The sequence below is a fragment of the Sphaeramia orbicularis genome, chromosome 3, assembly GCF_902148855.1.
Source record: "Sphaeramia orbicularis chromosome 3, fSphaOr1.1, whole genome shotgun sequence".
Taxonomy (NCBI): Eukaryota; Metazoa; Chordata; class Actinopteri; order Kurtiformes; family Apogonidae; genus Sphaeramia; species Sphaeramia orbicularis.
The window spans coordinates 28,802,832-28,820,025 of record NC_043959.1 but is presented as its reverse complement, the minus strand read 5'-3'; the positions used below and the strand labels follow the sequence as shown (position 1 = coordinate 28,820,025).

General features: G+C 36.8%; 1 protein-coding gene across 2 annotated transcripts in view; it reads right to left on the bottom strand.

The window, feature by feature from the left end:
* ano9b (anoctamin 9b) overlaps positions 1-17,194 on the bottom strand; it is a 34,878-nt gene that overhangs the window by 6,724 nt on the left and 10,960 nt on the right. For both annotated transcript variants that reach the window (XR_003938290.1, XM_030163643.1), the window contains exons 5-18: positions 15,078-15,127; positions 14,828-14,886; positions 13,481-13,560; positions 11,412-11,546; positions 9,254-9,347; positions 8,217-8,277; positions 8,043-8,125; positions 7,079-7,183; positions 6,492-6,656; positions 4,274-4,310; positions 3,948-4,059; positions 2,577-2,631; positions 2,387-2,484; positions 126-322 (exon numbers count right to left, since the gene is read on the bottom strand). Coding sequence is in view for 1 of the 2 variants with exons in the window: in XM_030163643.1 (XP_030019503.1) it covers positions 126-322; positions 2,387-2,484; positions 2,577-2,631; positions 3,948-4,059; positions 4,274-4,310; positions 6,492-6,656; positions 7,079-7,183; positions 8,043-8,125; positions 8,217-8,277; positions 9,254-9,347; positions 11,412-11,546; positions 13,481-13,560; positions 14,828-14,886; positions 15,078-15,127 (1,331 nt within the window). In the remaining variant the exon portion in view is untranslated. The remainder of the gene's footprint in view (positions 1-125; positions 323-2,386; positions 2,485-2,576; positions 2,632-3,947; positions 4,060-4,273; positions 4,311-6,491; positions 6,657-7,078; positions 7,184-8,042; positions 8,126-8,216; positions 8,278-9,253; positions 9,348-11,411; positions 11,547-13,480; positions 13,561-14,827; positions 14,887-15,077; positions 15,128-17,194) is intronic.

Here is a 17,194-nt window from a genome sequence, read left to right as displayed (position 1 = left end):
CGTGGTGTATTTATGGATGTTGTTTTATAGTTCAGCCATACTAAAGCTAAACTGCTTTCATTTAGACTCAGAGGATAAAAGTTGTGTTTTTATTCTTGAAATCTGAGCTTGACTGTGAGTCCTACCCATCTCCAGGAACTCATTGAAGAGGCTGAAGGCGTCGGTGTTGGCCAGGTGGTAGTTACGCAGCCAGTCTCGTAGTTTACAGATGTCACATGGTTCGATACGCCCCTGGTCGTCGCGGCAGGTTTTCCTGTAGCAGTAGCCGCATTTCCTCTGCAGCTTCTTCGCGGCGTTTTTGCTGCAGAGGCTCTTCAACCAGCTGGAAAACACAGTCACTTGACATCAGTGGAACGCTTGGTGTGTATTCGTGTGACATTTTAACAAGTGATTTACAGGAAAACACTCCAAGCTCTGAACAAATCAGAGTGGTTCACTTGTTATTTTTACTGTGAGAAAACCTGTGGATGTATTTTTCAAACAGACAACCTACTTAAAGAGGTAAATGCTTTTAACATCTTCCATCCATGGAACTGCAGATGTAAAAAATTACTGGCTTTCTTCCATCTACTGGCTTGATGTGAGTCACATGACCCTACATGCCTTCTTTGGTTTGTCTTTAAAAAAAAGTTTGTAGATAGTACCTACTTTGGCACAATACTGATTAGTCAAACAGAATTATCACTTTGTCACACAACTGAACAAAGCTGCCATTTTTATAAAGATCAGCTGCTCTGTTCCACTCACTGTAACCTGTATTATATTTACTTATAATAATATTTTTGTGTAACATTCAACCACGGCATTGTCAAAGGAGGAGATGAAGATATGTTTGATAAAGACCAAGTTTCAGTGTTGCATTGAAGATGACTTAAGAGCAGCTCATACTATCTGCAGTGAGAAATAAATGAAGTAGAGGTGAGCAGTAGCTTGTTGACTCAGGTGGTGAAAAGTGCCATAACTCTAAATTCTGTCAGGTCCACATGTATTTGGGAAGTGACACAGATTTTATTTTGCCTCTGTACCTGAATGATGGTAAGAGAAAAGTGTGGAGAGGGAAAGGAGTAGCTCATGATCCAGATTAGACCACATGGAGGCAGTGTTATGTCACGGGCATATACAGCTGCCAGGGCTGATGACATAACACCAATAGAAGGAACAGGGTGAATTCTGAAGTATACGGTATTATCCTTTCTGCCCAGATTCAGATACTGCAAAACTAATAGGAAAATGCTTCACACTGAAGATGATTTTTGGATAATGACCCAAAACTTTCTGCAAAAATTTATTTTATTTTGCTCATCACCAAATGCATGGTATGGAGCACAAACATTATGTCATAAGAGAAAAAATAATATACATTCAATAATAATAAAATTCATTGGAAAAGAGCTGAAACCCTTTTCAGAAAGGCACCTAATTTATGGATTGTTTTTGGTTGTTTGGACTGAAGAAGCATTACAAGTTTATACATAGATGGATGCTGTGAGTAGTATTTTGGCAAATACTCTTCCCTAAATTCAACAACTTGTACAATAGTACATTCAAGTAAAGCATAAAATTTGTCTCCCACACAACCATTACAGCACAAATGACAGACTCTCAGACTTCTTTCCAAACCTTTGTATCATCCGGTGACTTTAGGGATCCTTACGTTGTTTGTTCTAATGTCACAAATTGTTTGCCTATAACCAATGTTTTCACATAACAGATATTTTTCAAGTTTATATTCCGATTTAACTTCAACATAAACATCACATGAAGTCACATCCCTGATTTCCCTCATGCTGGTCTTTCAGGACCTGTTCCACAGTTTGTTGATTCATTGAAAGCAACCTGAAAATGTTAAAAGGTGAAGAAATGTGTTGCTTTTCAGTGGCCAAGTCAGTCACCTGATTTCAACCCAACAGCTATAGAAAACTATTAAAAACATCATCCTCAATCATTGTATTTATGACCTCAGTTTTTCTGATCACTTTTGAGCTCCTGAAAATAAAGGGAAAGTGTGTAAAATAGTTGTAATTCCTAAAATGGTAAATGCATTGAATTGAAAGTGAAAATCCACAATTTAATCACATCTTGACTGATTCATTTCTAATCCATAGTAATGGTGTCTGGGGGCAAAGTAACAACATTTGTTTCACTGTCCACATACTTATGGACCTGTCTGTAGTGTCTGTTAACTAAACTAAGCATCAGGCATGTGGTTAGTCATCAGGACAGTGGGGGTGGATGGGTTACTGTGGGTCAAAGGTTGCTGTACAGAGCTGTAAATATACTATCTCAGAATACACAGAGCCAAAGGGCTGAACTGTACTCATGTCATGATTCATTCAACAACTGTCACCTTCCAGACAGTGTTGAAATGAAAACGGAGAACACTTACGGCACAGTGAACTCAAAGATGTTGTTGAGAGTCTGTTTGAGCAGCATGATGACAGCCATCTGGATGAAGAGGTCAGTCAAACAACCACTGGGATGGCACTGGAGGACACACCGAAGAAAGAAACACAGAGCCATGAACAAACTGAAGGGTTGGCAAAGTTTGAAACTTAAGGAAAGTAGAATTTCCTCACCTCCTCTAGTCTGTACCCGGCAATACGCACATAGTTTCCTGGATGGCCATTAATCCTGTGGAAAGAGAAAAACAAAAGTAAGATGAGTGAAAAAGTGAGTGGAGCTTATTATACCCAGGGATTTATGTGCGACTTAACTTTCAATCTTTTCAAAAACTTTTCTAAAATTTGAAAAAAAAAAAAAAAAAAAAAAGGAAAGAAAAGAAAAGAAAAGTTTGAGAGAAAGGCACATGTAAAGAACATGTTCATGAAATTAAAAAAAATAATAAACCGGGTGAATAGTATCCGAGATATCGGTTTGAGAACTTTGTAAAAAAAAAAAAAAAAAATGTAAATATTGAAATTCAGCCATCGTCATCATCAAACCACATCTGCAGAGACTTGTATAAGATCAAATGTATTGTTTCAGGTTTAATAGTAGTTTTCAACCTATAATGGCCAACAGAGGAGCAGAAATGGATTTGGTCACAGACAGACTAAAAAATAAGCAGTAATTTTAGTGAGTATAATATATTTTATGCACATTTGTATGTTTCTGTCATCTTATTCATTAAATATCGCTGATTGTGTTTTAGATGATGTTCATGGTGCAGCTGTGGCTGTAGTGAAAGGAAACCTGGTGTGTTGTGTTTATTGGGTTTCTTGTTTTAGTAATGGCTTTCAATCTCGCTACCATTATATTCCTTTTTTTATGATATTGATGGTATAGTGTTGGTGTTAAAAGGTGGATTCAGGTAGAACAGTACTGAAGGCTCGTCACTGTATCTATATTATAAAAGCCAAGTGGCCTCTGTGTGCATGAAAGCATGTATGTGTGTCTCAGGATTCACACAAAATCCAGAAACAGCTGCAGTTTGGCATAATTATATATTTTTGGTCAAGGAACAGACTAGCGAAAACGGCAAGTTGATAGGACCAATATTTTGGGAGATATTAGTCATTGTGGAATAAGATAGCCTTACAATCATGTTGCTATACTTAGAATGCTTTGGCGGTGACTGCTGGACAAATGCGGTACAGCATGCATGAACACAGCATAAAAACTACCACATCTAGGACCCATGGATCCCCACGGGTCAACATGCTAGTTTTATGTAACTTTGAGGAGGAGATCTGATCTATGCAAGGCAACTCACTAGTATGCTGGTACCTAAAACTTGTGAACCCATCGTTTAATGTCAACTTCACAAACCTTAACTGATAAATATCTTCATTATTCCGTCCTCTTTGTGCATTTCCACTAAACTTAACTGCATCAGAGTCCACATCCAGCAGTAGATGAGACACAGCCGAAGCAAAATCAGTTTAAGAGATGACAAAAAAAAAAAAAAATAGACAAATGAAATCAAAACATTTTTGATTGACATGTACCTGCCCAGGAAGAAGGCCACATAGAAGAGGGAGGAGAAGAGGGTGAAGAACTGGAAGGTAAACATCTTGACTGTGAAGCTTCTCTCTGTGGCTGCGAAGGAGTTGGTCTTCTCTGCGATCACAGGAATCACACAAATCCACAGTGAGAACCTCAGATAATGCATACATGAAAAAAAACCTGACCGCAATATACTTCATTATAAATCTCAATATGGCTCATTTTGTCAGACTTTCAAATTATATTTATGGATAAATTAACAGATTTAGACGACTATCTGTACATATATGGACTGAATTAATTGAGGAAACAACAAAACAGATCTTACCTATTTCACACAACTTTAGAGACACCCATCTGTTTACCTACAATAGATGTGGGGAAAAAACACAAAAAAGATGCTCATAAATGTCTGTATGTGTCTCTTTTAAGCAGCTTTCACTAAAACCTTCCCCCCTTTTTTTCTCATAATAAACTCACTTCTTATTTTCAGGTCAACTTGTCAAGTTGACTGATGTATAACAATGGGTCTTTATTTTTAGATCACTTTTCAAAACACATAGCAAATCAGATTACAGATTATTTTGCAATGATTTGTTAGGTGTTTGTGTGAAGGCATCCGGCTGTTGTATATTTCTATTTTGGCACGGTTGGAATGTAGTTTTAGCGTTCCTGACTGTGCCAAGAAAAACATACTTATGTTTTTGTAATGACTCTGTAGGATCAGGTTGTTTGGAGGTGGATTCATTTGCATGAGCTGCCAGGTTTCAAGTGAAAATAGGACAACGTAATTATGAGAGGTTAAAGAGTTTGCACGATGCATTTGTCAGATTTTTGATTATAGATTAGATTTTGATTATCCTGTGCTCAAATGCACCACATGTATTGTAGGTAAAGCAATCCTAGACCAGACATCAGGTCAAAATATCTACATCTGTTCTGCCTCAGTAGTTTTGTATTCAGTAAAAAACTAGTCAAGCACTCGGAGAGTGAAGACCTCCGCCAAGGCAGATCAGCCCCCCCGATCACCACCAAAATTTAATCATTTGCTCCTTGTGCCAGTATCAACATTTCCAGAAAAGTTCATCAAAATCACCACCATCCCGATCACCACTGAAATTTAATCCTTTGTTCCTTGTGCTAGTAACAACATTTCCTGAAAATTTCATACAAATCTGTCCATAACTTTTTGAGTTATCTTGCTAACAGACAAACAGACAGACAAACCCCGATGAAAACATAACCTCTGCCGTTACACTTGGCGAAGGTAATAAAGTTTCATGTCTGACATGAAATCCTTGAGTGGCATCTGGTACCTTTTATACAGACCAGACCAGACCAGAACAGCCTGGATACTGTCTATCACAACATCCAGGCTGAAAACTAACTGATTTCTGAACAAATTAAATTACTCTCTCAAGAAGTCAATATCCTCTTTTTAAAACAAACTATTACTGGAGGCCACAACCTGGTTTTATTTGAGTTACATGTTTACTTTATGGCAATGGCTACTGCCACAGTACTGTGGCACAAAATATTGGTTTGTCTATTGCCACAGATCAATCAAATGTTAGCATTTGTACTAGAGCCAATCAGGGATACTGTTGCATGCACTCATTCATCTCTTTTTTTTTTTTTAAACTCATTCTCCTCTTGTTGCCACATTATTGTGGTGATAAATGGCGTATACGTCAGTGCTTTCTTCTGTGCATTTTGCTACCACAGTACTGTGGCAACTGATGGAGGAAATGACAAATTGGTGATAGTATATAGTCTAGAATAGGAATTATTGTTCTAAATACTCTATATGTTGTGTTATGGTGTTCTTTGCTTGACCTATGGTGTTCTTTGGTTGACCTATTTGCTATGTGATAGCCTTGGTACTTTTTCAGGATGTAAGTTACCAGTCTAGACATGATATAACAAGGGTATGGTAGCTATTACAGCTGGGATCTTTTTCAGATGTGTTGTCTGAAGTCCTAAATGCCATGTTGCACCAGATGGCCAGGTTTATTAGGTTTCCACACACTCGGGACTCCTTTAATGAGACCAAACAAGGCTTCTTTGCTGCAGCTCATCTAAGTGTTTATTTGTTTCATCTACCAACACCTCTGATTCTATAGGGTCAAATTTAGCTTTGTGTTTTCATCCCTCCAAACTTGCCATGCTGCAAACCAACAAAAAACATCCAAAACCCTCATTTAAATAGGTGTGTCTCCAACATGTTCGCACTTGTTGTCATTTACACAACCACTCTTAGTAAATCACCCACAAACCGCGGTTCAACTCCACACACAAAATTCTAGATTGCGCACACAAATTAGTACACGCAAATTGGAATCTTAGTAGATCCGGCCCTTAGTTGTTTCTTGTGTGATTTGTTGGATAAAATGAGACCTTCTTTTCTGACACTGTGTTTACTGTGACACACTGCATACTGTTCTATAGTTTCCAAGCTTCTGTTGGCATGAATTCCAACACAGAACACTGATCACTATGTGTGTATGTGTTATCATCAGTACAAGGTTCAACACCGACAGATTTACCCGAGTCATGATCTGCATGGTGACGTAGTGCAGGACGGCTCCCAGCATCACAGCCACAGTGTTGGCGTTTTCGCTGATGAAGTCCCACTTGCCTTCAGATAACAACGGGGCCGCCACAACCCGGAACACCACCAGGGCGTGAGCCAGGCCAATGATAATCATCAGCTGCAACATAGATAGTGTGAAAGTTGTTTCCATTTCTTGCTGCACATGCCCTAATGATTCACTTTCTTTCATTTGTGTACATGCATTTAATCATTGTTTGGCTGATATTGATAAGTCAAGTTTTTTCCTGTTGGGGTGTTTGTGAAATTTTAGAAAAAAATCTTTGACTTTTCTGCAGCTTCCTATCGGCATGTTAAAGAAGCAGTTCGTGAACATTCCTTTAACTGTAAGTAGTTAGGCATCTGTTCACATTTCCTGAGAAACATTTTTGCTCCTCATCAGACTATCAGATGTCAGCTTCACCCCACACTGCAGAACACACCCATCGAGCTCTGTACAAAGCAGGGTTACATCCTGATACCACGTTACACAGGCTGGATTTCAGTAGCAATCTGTAGCATTTATATGTGTGTGAATCTCACCATGAGGGTGACCAGGGCGAGGACCAGGGCGCTGCGGAAGTACGAGTGTCTGAACTGTTTGGGTTTACAGAACTTATCGTTGACGATGTCCATGATCAGTTCTTCCTGTTAAAACATGCACAAACACGCTGCCTGTGAATGCTGTATCATTCGTTTTGCTGAATGTTTTAATATATTCAGTGTAAAAATACAGGAAATCAACATCATATGGGAAAACAAGATCATTTCTGCCATAGTTACAGTTTTTATTGCCATCATACATTGGTTATAAATCAATGCCTTGTCCATTCTAATGCAGATATACAAAACAGCTTATGTTTCTCGAGGTTTGTCCCTTTCACTGTCAGAAATATTTAGCAAAACAAAGGTTGTCTGAATGGGGTGTTTTTTTTAAACAGGAGAAGGGGAAAATATTAGGAAAAATTTTGGAAAATATGACAAAAGTGTGGACACAGTATATGTTAATTTGTCTAAAATTCTGACTGAAGACTATGTAGATGAGACTGTCAGTCATTTATAGAGTGCCTAAGGCCCGCCCCTTCTGGTTGTATCCCATGGGACCTTATTTTGTAAAAAAAAAAAAAAAAAAAAAACTGTAATGAGGTCCGTGGTGAGAGAAAAGTACTGTTTTGATCCCATTTTCATCATGTATCATTTATACATATCATTAGCCTCATTTTTTTTTTTTTTTTTTACATTTTATAGAAACATGACTAATGTCTTTCTCAGTCATTAGTAATGGCTTTCTTATGGCCGAATGATTTTCCTGTGAGACATCTATTAAGTGTTACAGAAGTTTGAGTGAGTTTTTTAGGTGAGACATATGGTAATGTAAAATATATGGAAAGTGAATGTTTGCCACATATTAAAAACTATAATCCTTGTTAGGATCCAAATATCCTCGTTTTCTCTCTGGTTAACCTCCATTAACATGTCTGACTCTAGATATAGTGCAGTACTGTACCTCCTCTTCACACCAGTCGTACACTTTCCACTTGGAAACATATATCGCTCTGTGTCTCTTCCACAGCTCCAGGAATAGAGTAGCTATAAAACAGAGAAGAAAAATCAGAGAGGATTCATCTGGAACATCAAATTATATCAAGACAAATTATATTGGATTAGATCGGAGACTCACCCCAGATTGCCATGAACATAGCAAAAGCCACAGTGCCCTCGTTGTCAAACAGTTGGCTGACCTGTGTAGACAGAGATCCGCAGTTAAGAATAAATCTAACACAATGAATAATAGACGCCAGGAGTTAGCTCTAGGACTTTAACAGATTACCTGTGAATATGGTTACTGCAGAACTAGTTTCTCTGCAGGTTAAATATTGTAAACAAATCTAAAACTAAACTAATTGTGTTAACTGGAATAAAAACAAAAATGACTCCTTTCAAAATTAAGAAAAAAAACCAAAACACATTAAATACACTACTGTTAACAATGAAAATTGCAGAAAAATTAAATCAACTTTCTCCAATATTAATGTTTCATAGTGTCTTTTTGCACAATACAGGCAATACCTTCATAATACCTGGAAAAACTTGAATTGACAATAAAACTGATCTAAAATAATAGTTAATTTATCAAAATAAAAATGAAACTATTCACATGGTTGTAAAACTAAAGTGAAACTGAGATCATAATGAACATTTGAACTTGGTATATTTCTTTGTAAGTGAATATCTATTTATATTCCAGCTTTGCCCAGCAGTAACTCTGATAAGCTGAAGACAGTATGTTAACCCTTAAAGACCTAGAACTAATTATTTTTTCCCCTCTACATTTAACCTTTCCTTAGTGGCTAATCACCATTTATTACCAAGCCAGTATTTTCCTATATATTGAATTTACTTATGTAGATGTTCATAAAAGCGTAACATGAAAACAGCAAAAGTGACCTTAAAAACAAGCATCTACAACCACCTTCACTTGTTAAACTACATGGATTTTATTGTTGCATCAATGTTGCAGAAGATGATGGAGACTAGAGCCTCTGAACGTCCAATTAAATCATATCTGATGCTGCTGAAAAGCTGAGAAACTGCATTTTACCTGAATTATTTACATGTATTGATAGGATTAATGGCTTAAAAGTTCTTGAACATTAAGGTCAGTAGATGCTTGTGGTCGCCAAGGGCTGTTTAAGTCTCCACATGATGATAGATCACCTTAGTGTAGGTGCAGGTGTCTGAGAGCTGCCACACATCACACCTTTTGTCACATCGAGGACACATGGTGATGTTGGACTCACACACTTCTTTACTGAGAACAGACAAAAGAAGACAAACACTCATCAGATATGCAATGATGAAAGGGAAAATGAAAAGAAAAGGTCATTGTTGAGTCATGTTGTGGCAGAGTTGCAGTTGGGACTTTCATGCACAACCATGACAAACAGGACAGACTGGATTCTAATGACTCTCCTGAATTCCAATATAAATATTTCTAAGCAAATAAATGCTCACTAAATACAATGCTTAATTAAGGAAAAGCATCTTCTATATAATCACCAGGAGAAACGTCCAAATAAAATGTAAAAATGTGTAGACATTCCATTAAAAAACACCTCTGCATTTTATGATTCAAGTTATTTGTGACAAAAGGAGACAGCTGCACCTCCTCTTTACTCGGTTTTAGATTCTGGTTTGCATAATCAGTGTTTTACCTGCAGTAGATCGAGACTTTAAATATAGTTCAAGTTCCAGGTCTGTTTACAGCAGTGCAACGATTCACTTCATACACAGATTCAGATTTGATTATGAGTCACATGCAGGTCAATACACAATCAATAATGCAACGACATGTTATGGATGAGAGAAACCAATCAAGTTTTAGAAAAACACAAATATAAGAAAAAAGTATAAAAATATAAGAAAAAATATCAACAGAAAGAGAAATCTGACTAAACAAAATGTTTCCAACTGTATGGGCAACAGTGTTTATCTGTTGCTCATACAGTTGGAAAAAAATAATTTTTTAGACATATTACTCTTTTTATTTCTGTTTCTACACATCAGTAACAATCTTTGACATGATGCAATGATCACATACAGAGTCCAAGTTACACTTTATCTACCAAAAACAAATCACAATGTCACAGTCATTTCATGAGAAGAGGTAACAATATTTTATTCCAACTGTATTGGCAACAGTGTACATGTGTAGGATCCTGAGTTAAAAACAAGAGCATAAAATTGTGTATGTCCCTGAAGTACTCAGGTGTGTGTTGACATAAATTGGATTTTTTTTTTTTTTTTTTGCCTTCCCCTGAACCGGACACAGCACATAAAGGGTCTGACAAATGAAACCTGCAGTGTGAGGACGTGAGGCACCTCATAAAAGCCTTATTCTGGTGTTATTGTGGGGTTTTTTTTGGTTGCTGTTTTTTCTTGTTTGTTTTTTTACATTTGATTTTTGTATTCTTTTTGATATATTTTCTTATAACTATATTCTGTTGTATCATTGTAAAATGTTTAATGTGTGAAAAGAAAGAAAAAACAATAAAAGTGAATCACAAAAGCCTTATTCTATGGGGGACAATAATATAAAAGGCAATGTATAATGTATGTATTGCTATTCCACTTCTATGCATGTACTGCTACATTGCTGAAAAAAAAGATAAAAACAAAACAAAACAAAAAACTAACAATAATTAAATAAATTTGAATGATTATTTCTAAAATAAATAAATAAAAAATAGTAAAACCCTTATTTTACATCAGTGGGTTCTATAAAGATCCAGTTTGGCAGATGGATGGGGAGCTAAACTTAGTTAGTTAGTTAGTTAGTTTATTACATACTATGCAAAAACTGAGAACCCCTTCTTTTGTTCTTTATCATCAAATGTAAAACAGAATGACAATGGATGTTCTTTTTTTTTTTTACCTGCCAATGGGACTCGAGATGGAAATTAGCCGTATAGCTATAATCTCTCATATTTACGTGTAAATGTTCATTAATATGAACTCTCCCATTTTAACAATCAATCAGTCAATAAACCAATAAATCAATCAATCAATCTATGGTTTTAAGGAGTAGATTAAATACAGAGAAATAATCAGACATTTCTGCAGAAACAGAAAATATCAACCCATCCATCCTCTGTGGGGGTGCACCCTGAACATGTCACCTGTGAGCTATACAGACACACAACCATTCATACTCACATTCACACCTATGAGAGATTGACATTTATCAATTAACCTATTAAATGCATGTCTTTGGATGGTGGAAGGAAGGGAACCCACTGAGGCTACACACAGAACAACCCAGAGCCCAGGACTGTTTTGCTCTGAGGTGAAAGTGCAAACAAATAAATAGACTCACATGAGAGGGCTGGTTTGGAAAAAGGCCAGTCCATACAAGAACACCACAACGCCCAGCACAGCAGCAGGCACCAGTAGCTTCGTGTACCAACCCAGCCACAGGTAGTAGAGCGCCACCTTCTCCCCGAAGTAACGCCTGGATAGAGACAAACAAATTTATATTAAGTTTAAGATGAAAGTAAATACACCTAAAGGTAAAAACTAAGGCAGTGCAGTCTAGAACAAGGCTTCTTCTTTACTTTCCTAGTTTCTGGAATTGTTATTATTATTATTATTGTTACACCAGATAAATTTAAAACATTTATTTATGACTTTTTAAGACATTTCCCAGGGCGTCTTTAACTAAATTTCAGAGTTTACATTGACTAAATAATAAATAATAGCACAACGGGCCTCATAGTTATAGCTGTGAACCAGTCTTAACCAAGTTTCAATCCAGCTAACATTACATTTTCATTTGTCCATGACTAATGTTTCTACTGATGTTCAAGCTGCTAAAGCTCATACCTGAACCCCTCCACCCATGAATGATTCCATTTGTATAAAATTATCATATATAAATTCTTTACAAAGATGATGTAGAATATGCAACAAACTAAAAATATGAAGTAGAGGTTGACCGATAGTGGAAATAATAATATTTTGAAGTAGAATCGATCAAAATGAAAGAAAATGAACCATCTTTGACTATTATAAACAGGATGATTTGAGCTGAACATCTAAGTTAGTTAAGATAGAAATACCTTAATAAATAAATCTCAATCACTGATTATCATTCATTCATTCATTCATTCATTCATTCATTTTCTGAACCCGCTTTATCCTCACTAGGGTCACGGGGGTCACTTGGAGCCTATCCCAGCTACATAGGGGCGAAGGCGAGGTACACCCTGGACAAGTCGCCAGTTCATCGCAGGGCTGAACATATAGAGACAAACAATCACTCTCACATTCACACCTATGGGCAATTTAGATTAACCAATTAACCTATCAGTGCATGTGTTTGGATGGTGGGAGGAAGCCGGAGTACCTGGAGAGAACCCACGCAGACGCGGGGAGAACATGCAAACTCCACACAGAGAGGTCCCCCCCCGTCGACTGGTGTTGGAATCAAACCCAGGACCTTCTTACTGTGAGGCATGAGTGCTAACCACTGCACCACCGTGTCGCCCGATTATCATTCAAATGATTATTAAATCTGGGACTGAATATACAACAACAAAAAAAAACTTGATGTTTTTTCCATCTTTTGAGCAATTATTTTTCCTTAGATGTTCACATTTTAAGCAAGAAAGCAAGAAAGCTATCAGGTATGGAGGATCAAACCTGCCATATTGAAAAACATATCCAGACATATAAAAATGGCTTGATAAATTAATTTCTGTACCATTTATTTATCTATTTTGTCCCTATTTATATTTTTCCTTCTTTCATTTTTATCCCTGCATTTATTTACGACAACAGATATTAATTATTAATTAAATTAATGTATCTATTTACGGTACGGAAATTAATTTATCAAGCCATTTTTATATTTCTGTGTATATTTTTCAATATGGCAGGTTCGGTCCTCCATAATCAGCTGCCATCTGAGGTAAATTCTGCTACAAGTCTTTTTTTTCCCCGATTAATTGGTTTTACTGATTCATTGATCTGTCTCGAGTTGTGATACATACAAAGCTGATACACATACAGTATATGCAGAAACACTCAAAGCTGCAACTCCTGGCAAAGTTTCCTCAAGTATATGTGGACACGACAGATTGATTCCGTTATTAATTTAGTGCAGATCACTGTATTCAATGAGGAGCTTCAAGCACTGACCATGTGAACACATATGCATATTCTATATCTCATTTCACTATAATTTTTTGGGGAAAAAAAATCTAATTTTGGAAAAAAAAAAAATCAAACATTTGCCCCAGTTTAAGTAAAAATGTAATTTTATTTTATACTATTTTATTTTATTATCAGGCCAAGATGGAACACCAGAAGAAGATAGATAGAACACAGGTAAAAACAAGAGGAAATATAATGTATAGTAACTTTGACGGTGCTCGTCAAACTGACCTCACATCATTGGATGGTTGACCAGTAAATAGCGCCGACCATCGAGCCCACTTCTTCTTCAGCTGCTTCTGCTTGTCCCTCTGGGCATCATGGGAGAAAATGCACAGGTTCATTAGCCTTTAGGTTTACTATTTATTAATATACTCTAATAAATTTCAGATGCTACATGAAAAGTCATCTTAACTCAGTGGTTTCCAACCTTTTTTGGCTCGTGACCCCATTTTAACATCAGAAATTTCTGACAACCCCAGACATTCAAAATGGAGACATGTTTTTGCTGAAATTAATTTGTTTTTGATCATGTAATAATTTGCTATACTATGTTGCAAATAAACATTAATTTTAGACAACACTTAGGCTATATAATTATATTACTCTGGACGGAGGCAGAAAAGCCAGGTGTAGATTACTGCAGAAAGTGAGAATTTTATTTTCCTTGGTCAGGATATGTACAGTCAGTCCAGCTTGGATTTACAAGGCTGACAATTAACACTGCACAAACAATAACTCAAACTATGAATTATGAAAGAGCTGCAGCATCTGAAACTGACCACAATGAACATTTGAAAGATAAACAGTACCACAGTGCTTCAGTTTCAGCTTCAGAATTGTCATGTTTTTTTATGTGTTGTGATTGTCTCTCTCAATCACCATACTTTTTTTTATTAGTAAGTTGTTTTGTTTTTTTTTGTTTTTTTTTAATCAATTACTAGAAATTTCAGATGACCCCATTTGAATTCCAGGCGACCCCAAGGTTGAAAAACACTGTCTTAACCCTTTCATGCATGACGTCCACATTTGTGGACACATAGTTTAAACTCACTTTCCAAAGGGTTATAAAAGCAATATTCTCCAAACCACATGGGAGCAGTCTTTATAGACCCTAGGCAGTACAATGAAAAAAGTATCATCATAGTTTTAGAATTTTGATGAATCTGTGATCTCATAAAGTTAACCTCCTAAGACCCAGCTACTGGTTTTCTGCGACAAGAGTTTCACAGCTTTGTACAAAAAAAACAAACAAAAAACTGTCCACCACAAAGGACATTCCCTAAAAATTTTTAAAAATGCACCTGACAAAGCTGTTGCATTATGATGTTTAAAATATAGGCAATTATTTAATTTAAAAAAAGTCCAAACTTGTACTTCCCTGGGTCTCAGGAGGGTAAATATCTTCTTAATAAAACCATATTTTTCAAAATTTAAAATGCATTTCAACTTTAGCCTATTTTTTGAGTAATAAAATCAATTAAAAAAAAAAAAAAAAAAAAATCGAGCTACTTTTTTTTCAGAATTCATGCATGAAAGGGTTAATAATCCACAAACAACAATGGAAGCTTTTCTTACCTGATGAAGGCAGAACTTGGTCTCAAACACACCCTTCACCAACAGCTCGTCCAGGTTTTCTATGAGAATAAATCACACTGTTAAACAATAGAACAGTCTTACAATCCACCACCTCGCAGCAGAAAGTGTTTTACAAGTGTTTCTGATCATTATCTAACTGCCTGTTCCAACCTGCTTCACCGAGCGTGTAAATGGTAGTGATGTTTATCTGTTAGTGTTACAAAAAACTGAGGAAATTGATCCCCCTCACCTCCAGTGTTGATGAAGGTATTTTTGATGATGTAGTGGACAATTCGGATCCTGTGAGACAAGAAAAAACATTAATTTTATAGAGATTTGCCTTCAGTACTAATGCCTTTATACATCATGAGCACTCACACAGAGTAAAAGAATATTTCACTGCAATAAATCAACACTTCATTTTTTCACTGCAATGTTTTTGTTTCACAGTGTTAATAAATGCATCAACCAGTCATTTGACGTCACATGACAACAACAATAATGGACCTAGACCTGTTAATTTCTACCCATCTCAATTTGTTAAAGGTATGGGAAACTTTTGTGACCAATTTTTCATCAAATCTATAAAACCTCAGTCATAGCCTAAGTATCACCGATCTGTAAGTCTTTCTGTGATTACTCACTTGAATCTCTTGCATTATAGTGAACAATTTCGAAGTGCCATCCACCATAAACAAACCGTGTGTTTACATCCAGAGCCGGGAGGTAACTTGGGCATCTTCGGGATTTTGTCGCGATGTGCATTGTGGGAAACGGAGGCTCGCACAGCCACCTGACAGCGGCAGCTGCTAAAGACACGACACAGAAACAGCAGGAGCTCCCTTCCCTCTATGCATATTCCTACAGCCGTTTCCGCGTTTCAGACGTTTACACGTTTGTTTCATCTATATAATATCATATGGTCACGCTGCTGCTACTGCTGCTAATGTCAGGTGGCTGTGTGAGCCTCCGTTTCCCACAATGCACGTCGTGACAAAATTCCTAAGATGCCCAAGTTACCTCCCGACTCGGGATGTAAACACACGGTGTGTTTATAGTGGATAACACTTCGAAATTGTTCACCTTAATGCAAGAGATTCAGGTGAGTAATCACAGAAAGACTTACAGATTCGTGATACTTAGGCTACTACTGAGGATTTACAGATTTGATGAAAAATTGGTCACGAAAGTCTCCCGCACCTTTAAGAGACGGAATTTCCCTACAGTGATAATGAAGCAAGTTCACCTTTAACCTTTAACCTTTAAGTTTAAAGCAGTTAATGGCACACTTAAAGGTGGAGTAAATGAAAGTTGCTCACTAATGCAAAGCTTTGGGGCAATTGTTGTCAGTTTTACAGGTGTTTCTTCTGTCATTGTAGGAAAGGAAAATGCTTTGGGGCTGGAGGGGATGTTTCAATACAGAACTGCAAGTGGGAGAACTGGTGACAAGTCTGAGTGGTAGCAGGAGAGTTCAACCACAGCCCTTTTGGTTACAAGAGGTCGAAATATACTCTTCTTTTATTAGCAGCAAGATGTGTTCATGCTTGTGCACAGGACAAGGATATCTGTGGGTGGATTTTTTTGTTTAGTTTTTTTGATTTTGGCTGTTGACTGCACTTAAAATGGTCAACTCAATCTTTACTGTAGATCAGGAGTGTCAAACATACAGCTCAGGGGCCAAAACCGGCTCGCCAAAGGTTCCAATCCAGCCAGCAGCATGAATTCATAAAATGGAAATATTACACTGAAATTGTATTATAAAAATATTTACAATTACAAGCTGTTCTCAATAAGTTCCCAACATAAAACGTGAATAATCTGAACAAAAATGAACAACCTGAAATATTTTAAGAAAAAAAAAAAGTTACATAGATTCACTGCGATCTGTAAGTTGTGTTAATAATAAGCTGAGACATAATATTCTTGAAACTGCACTTATTTTTCTTAACAAATGTCACGTTTATGTGGTTGTTGAGGTTATTTGTGTTTTCATAATGCAATTTGACTTTTTTCTCACTAAAACAAAGTGACACATTAGGATTATTAGGTATGGAAAAGTTATTATGCCTATTATTTTACTGGTCCGGCCTGCTTTATATCACATTGTGCTGTATGTGTCCCCTGAGCTAAATGAGTTTTGAAACCCATGCTGTAGATGGAGAATTGAATTGAACTGAATTAGCCCCTTTTACACAGCCCTTCTGTTGCGGGAATATTTTGCCTTTATTCTGGAACGATGTCTGTATAAACAAAATGGTGGGATCATTTAGTCCCACCTTTATTGCGGCTTTATAACACCTCTGGAGGTAGTAAGAGCCGGAACGCTATGTAAAAGGAACACCTCTTGTTACGCAACCAAGGTGTCAT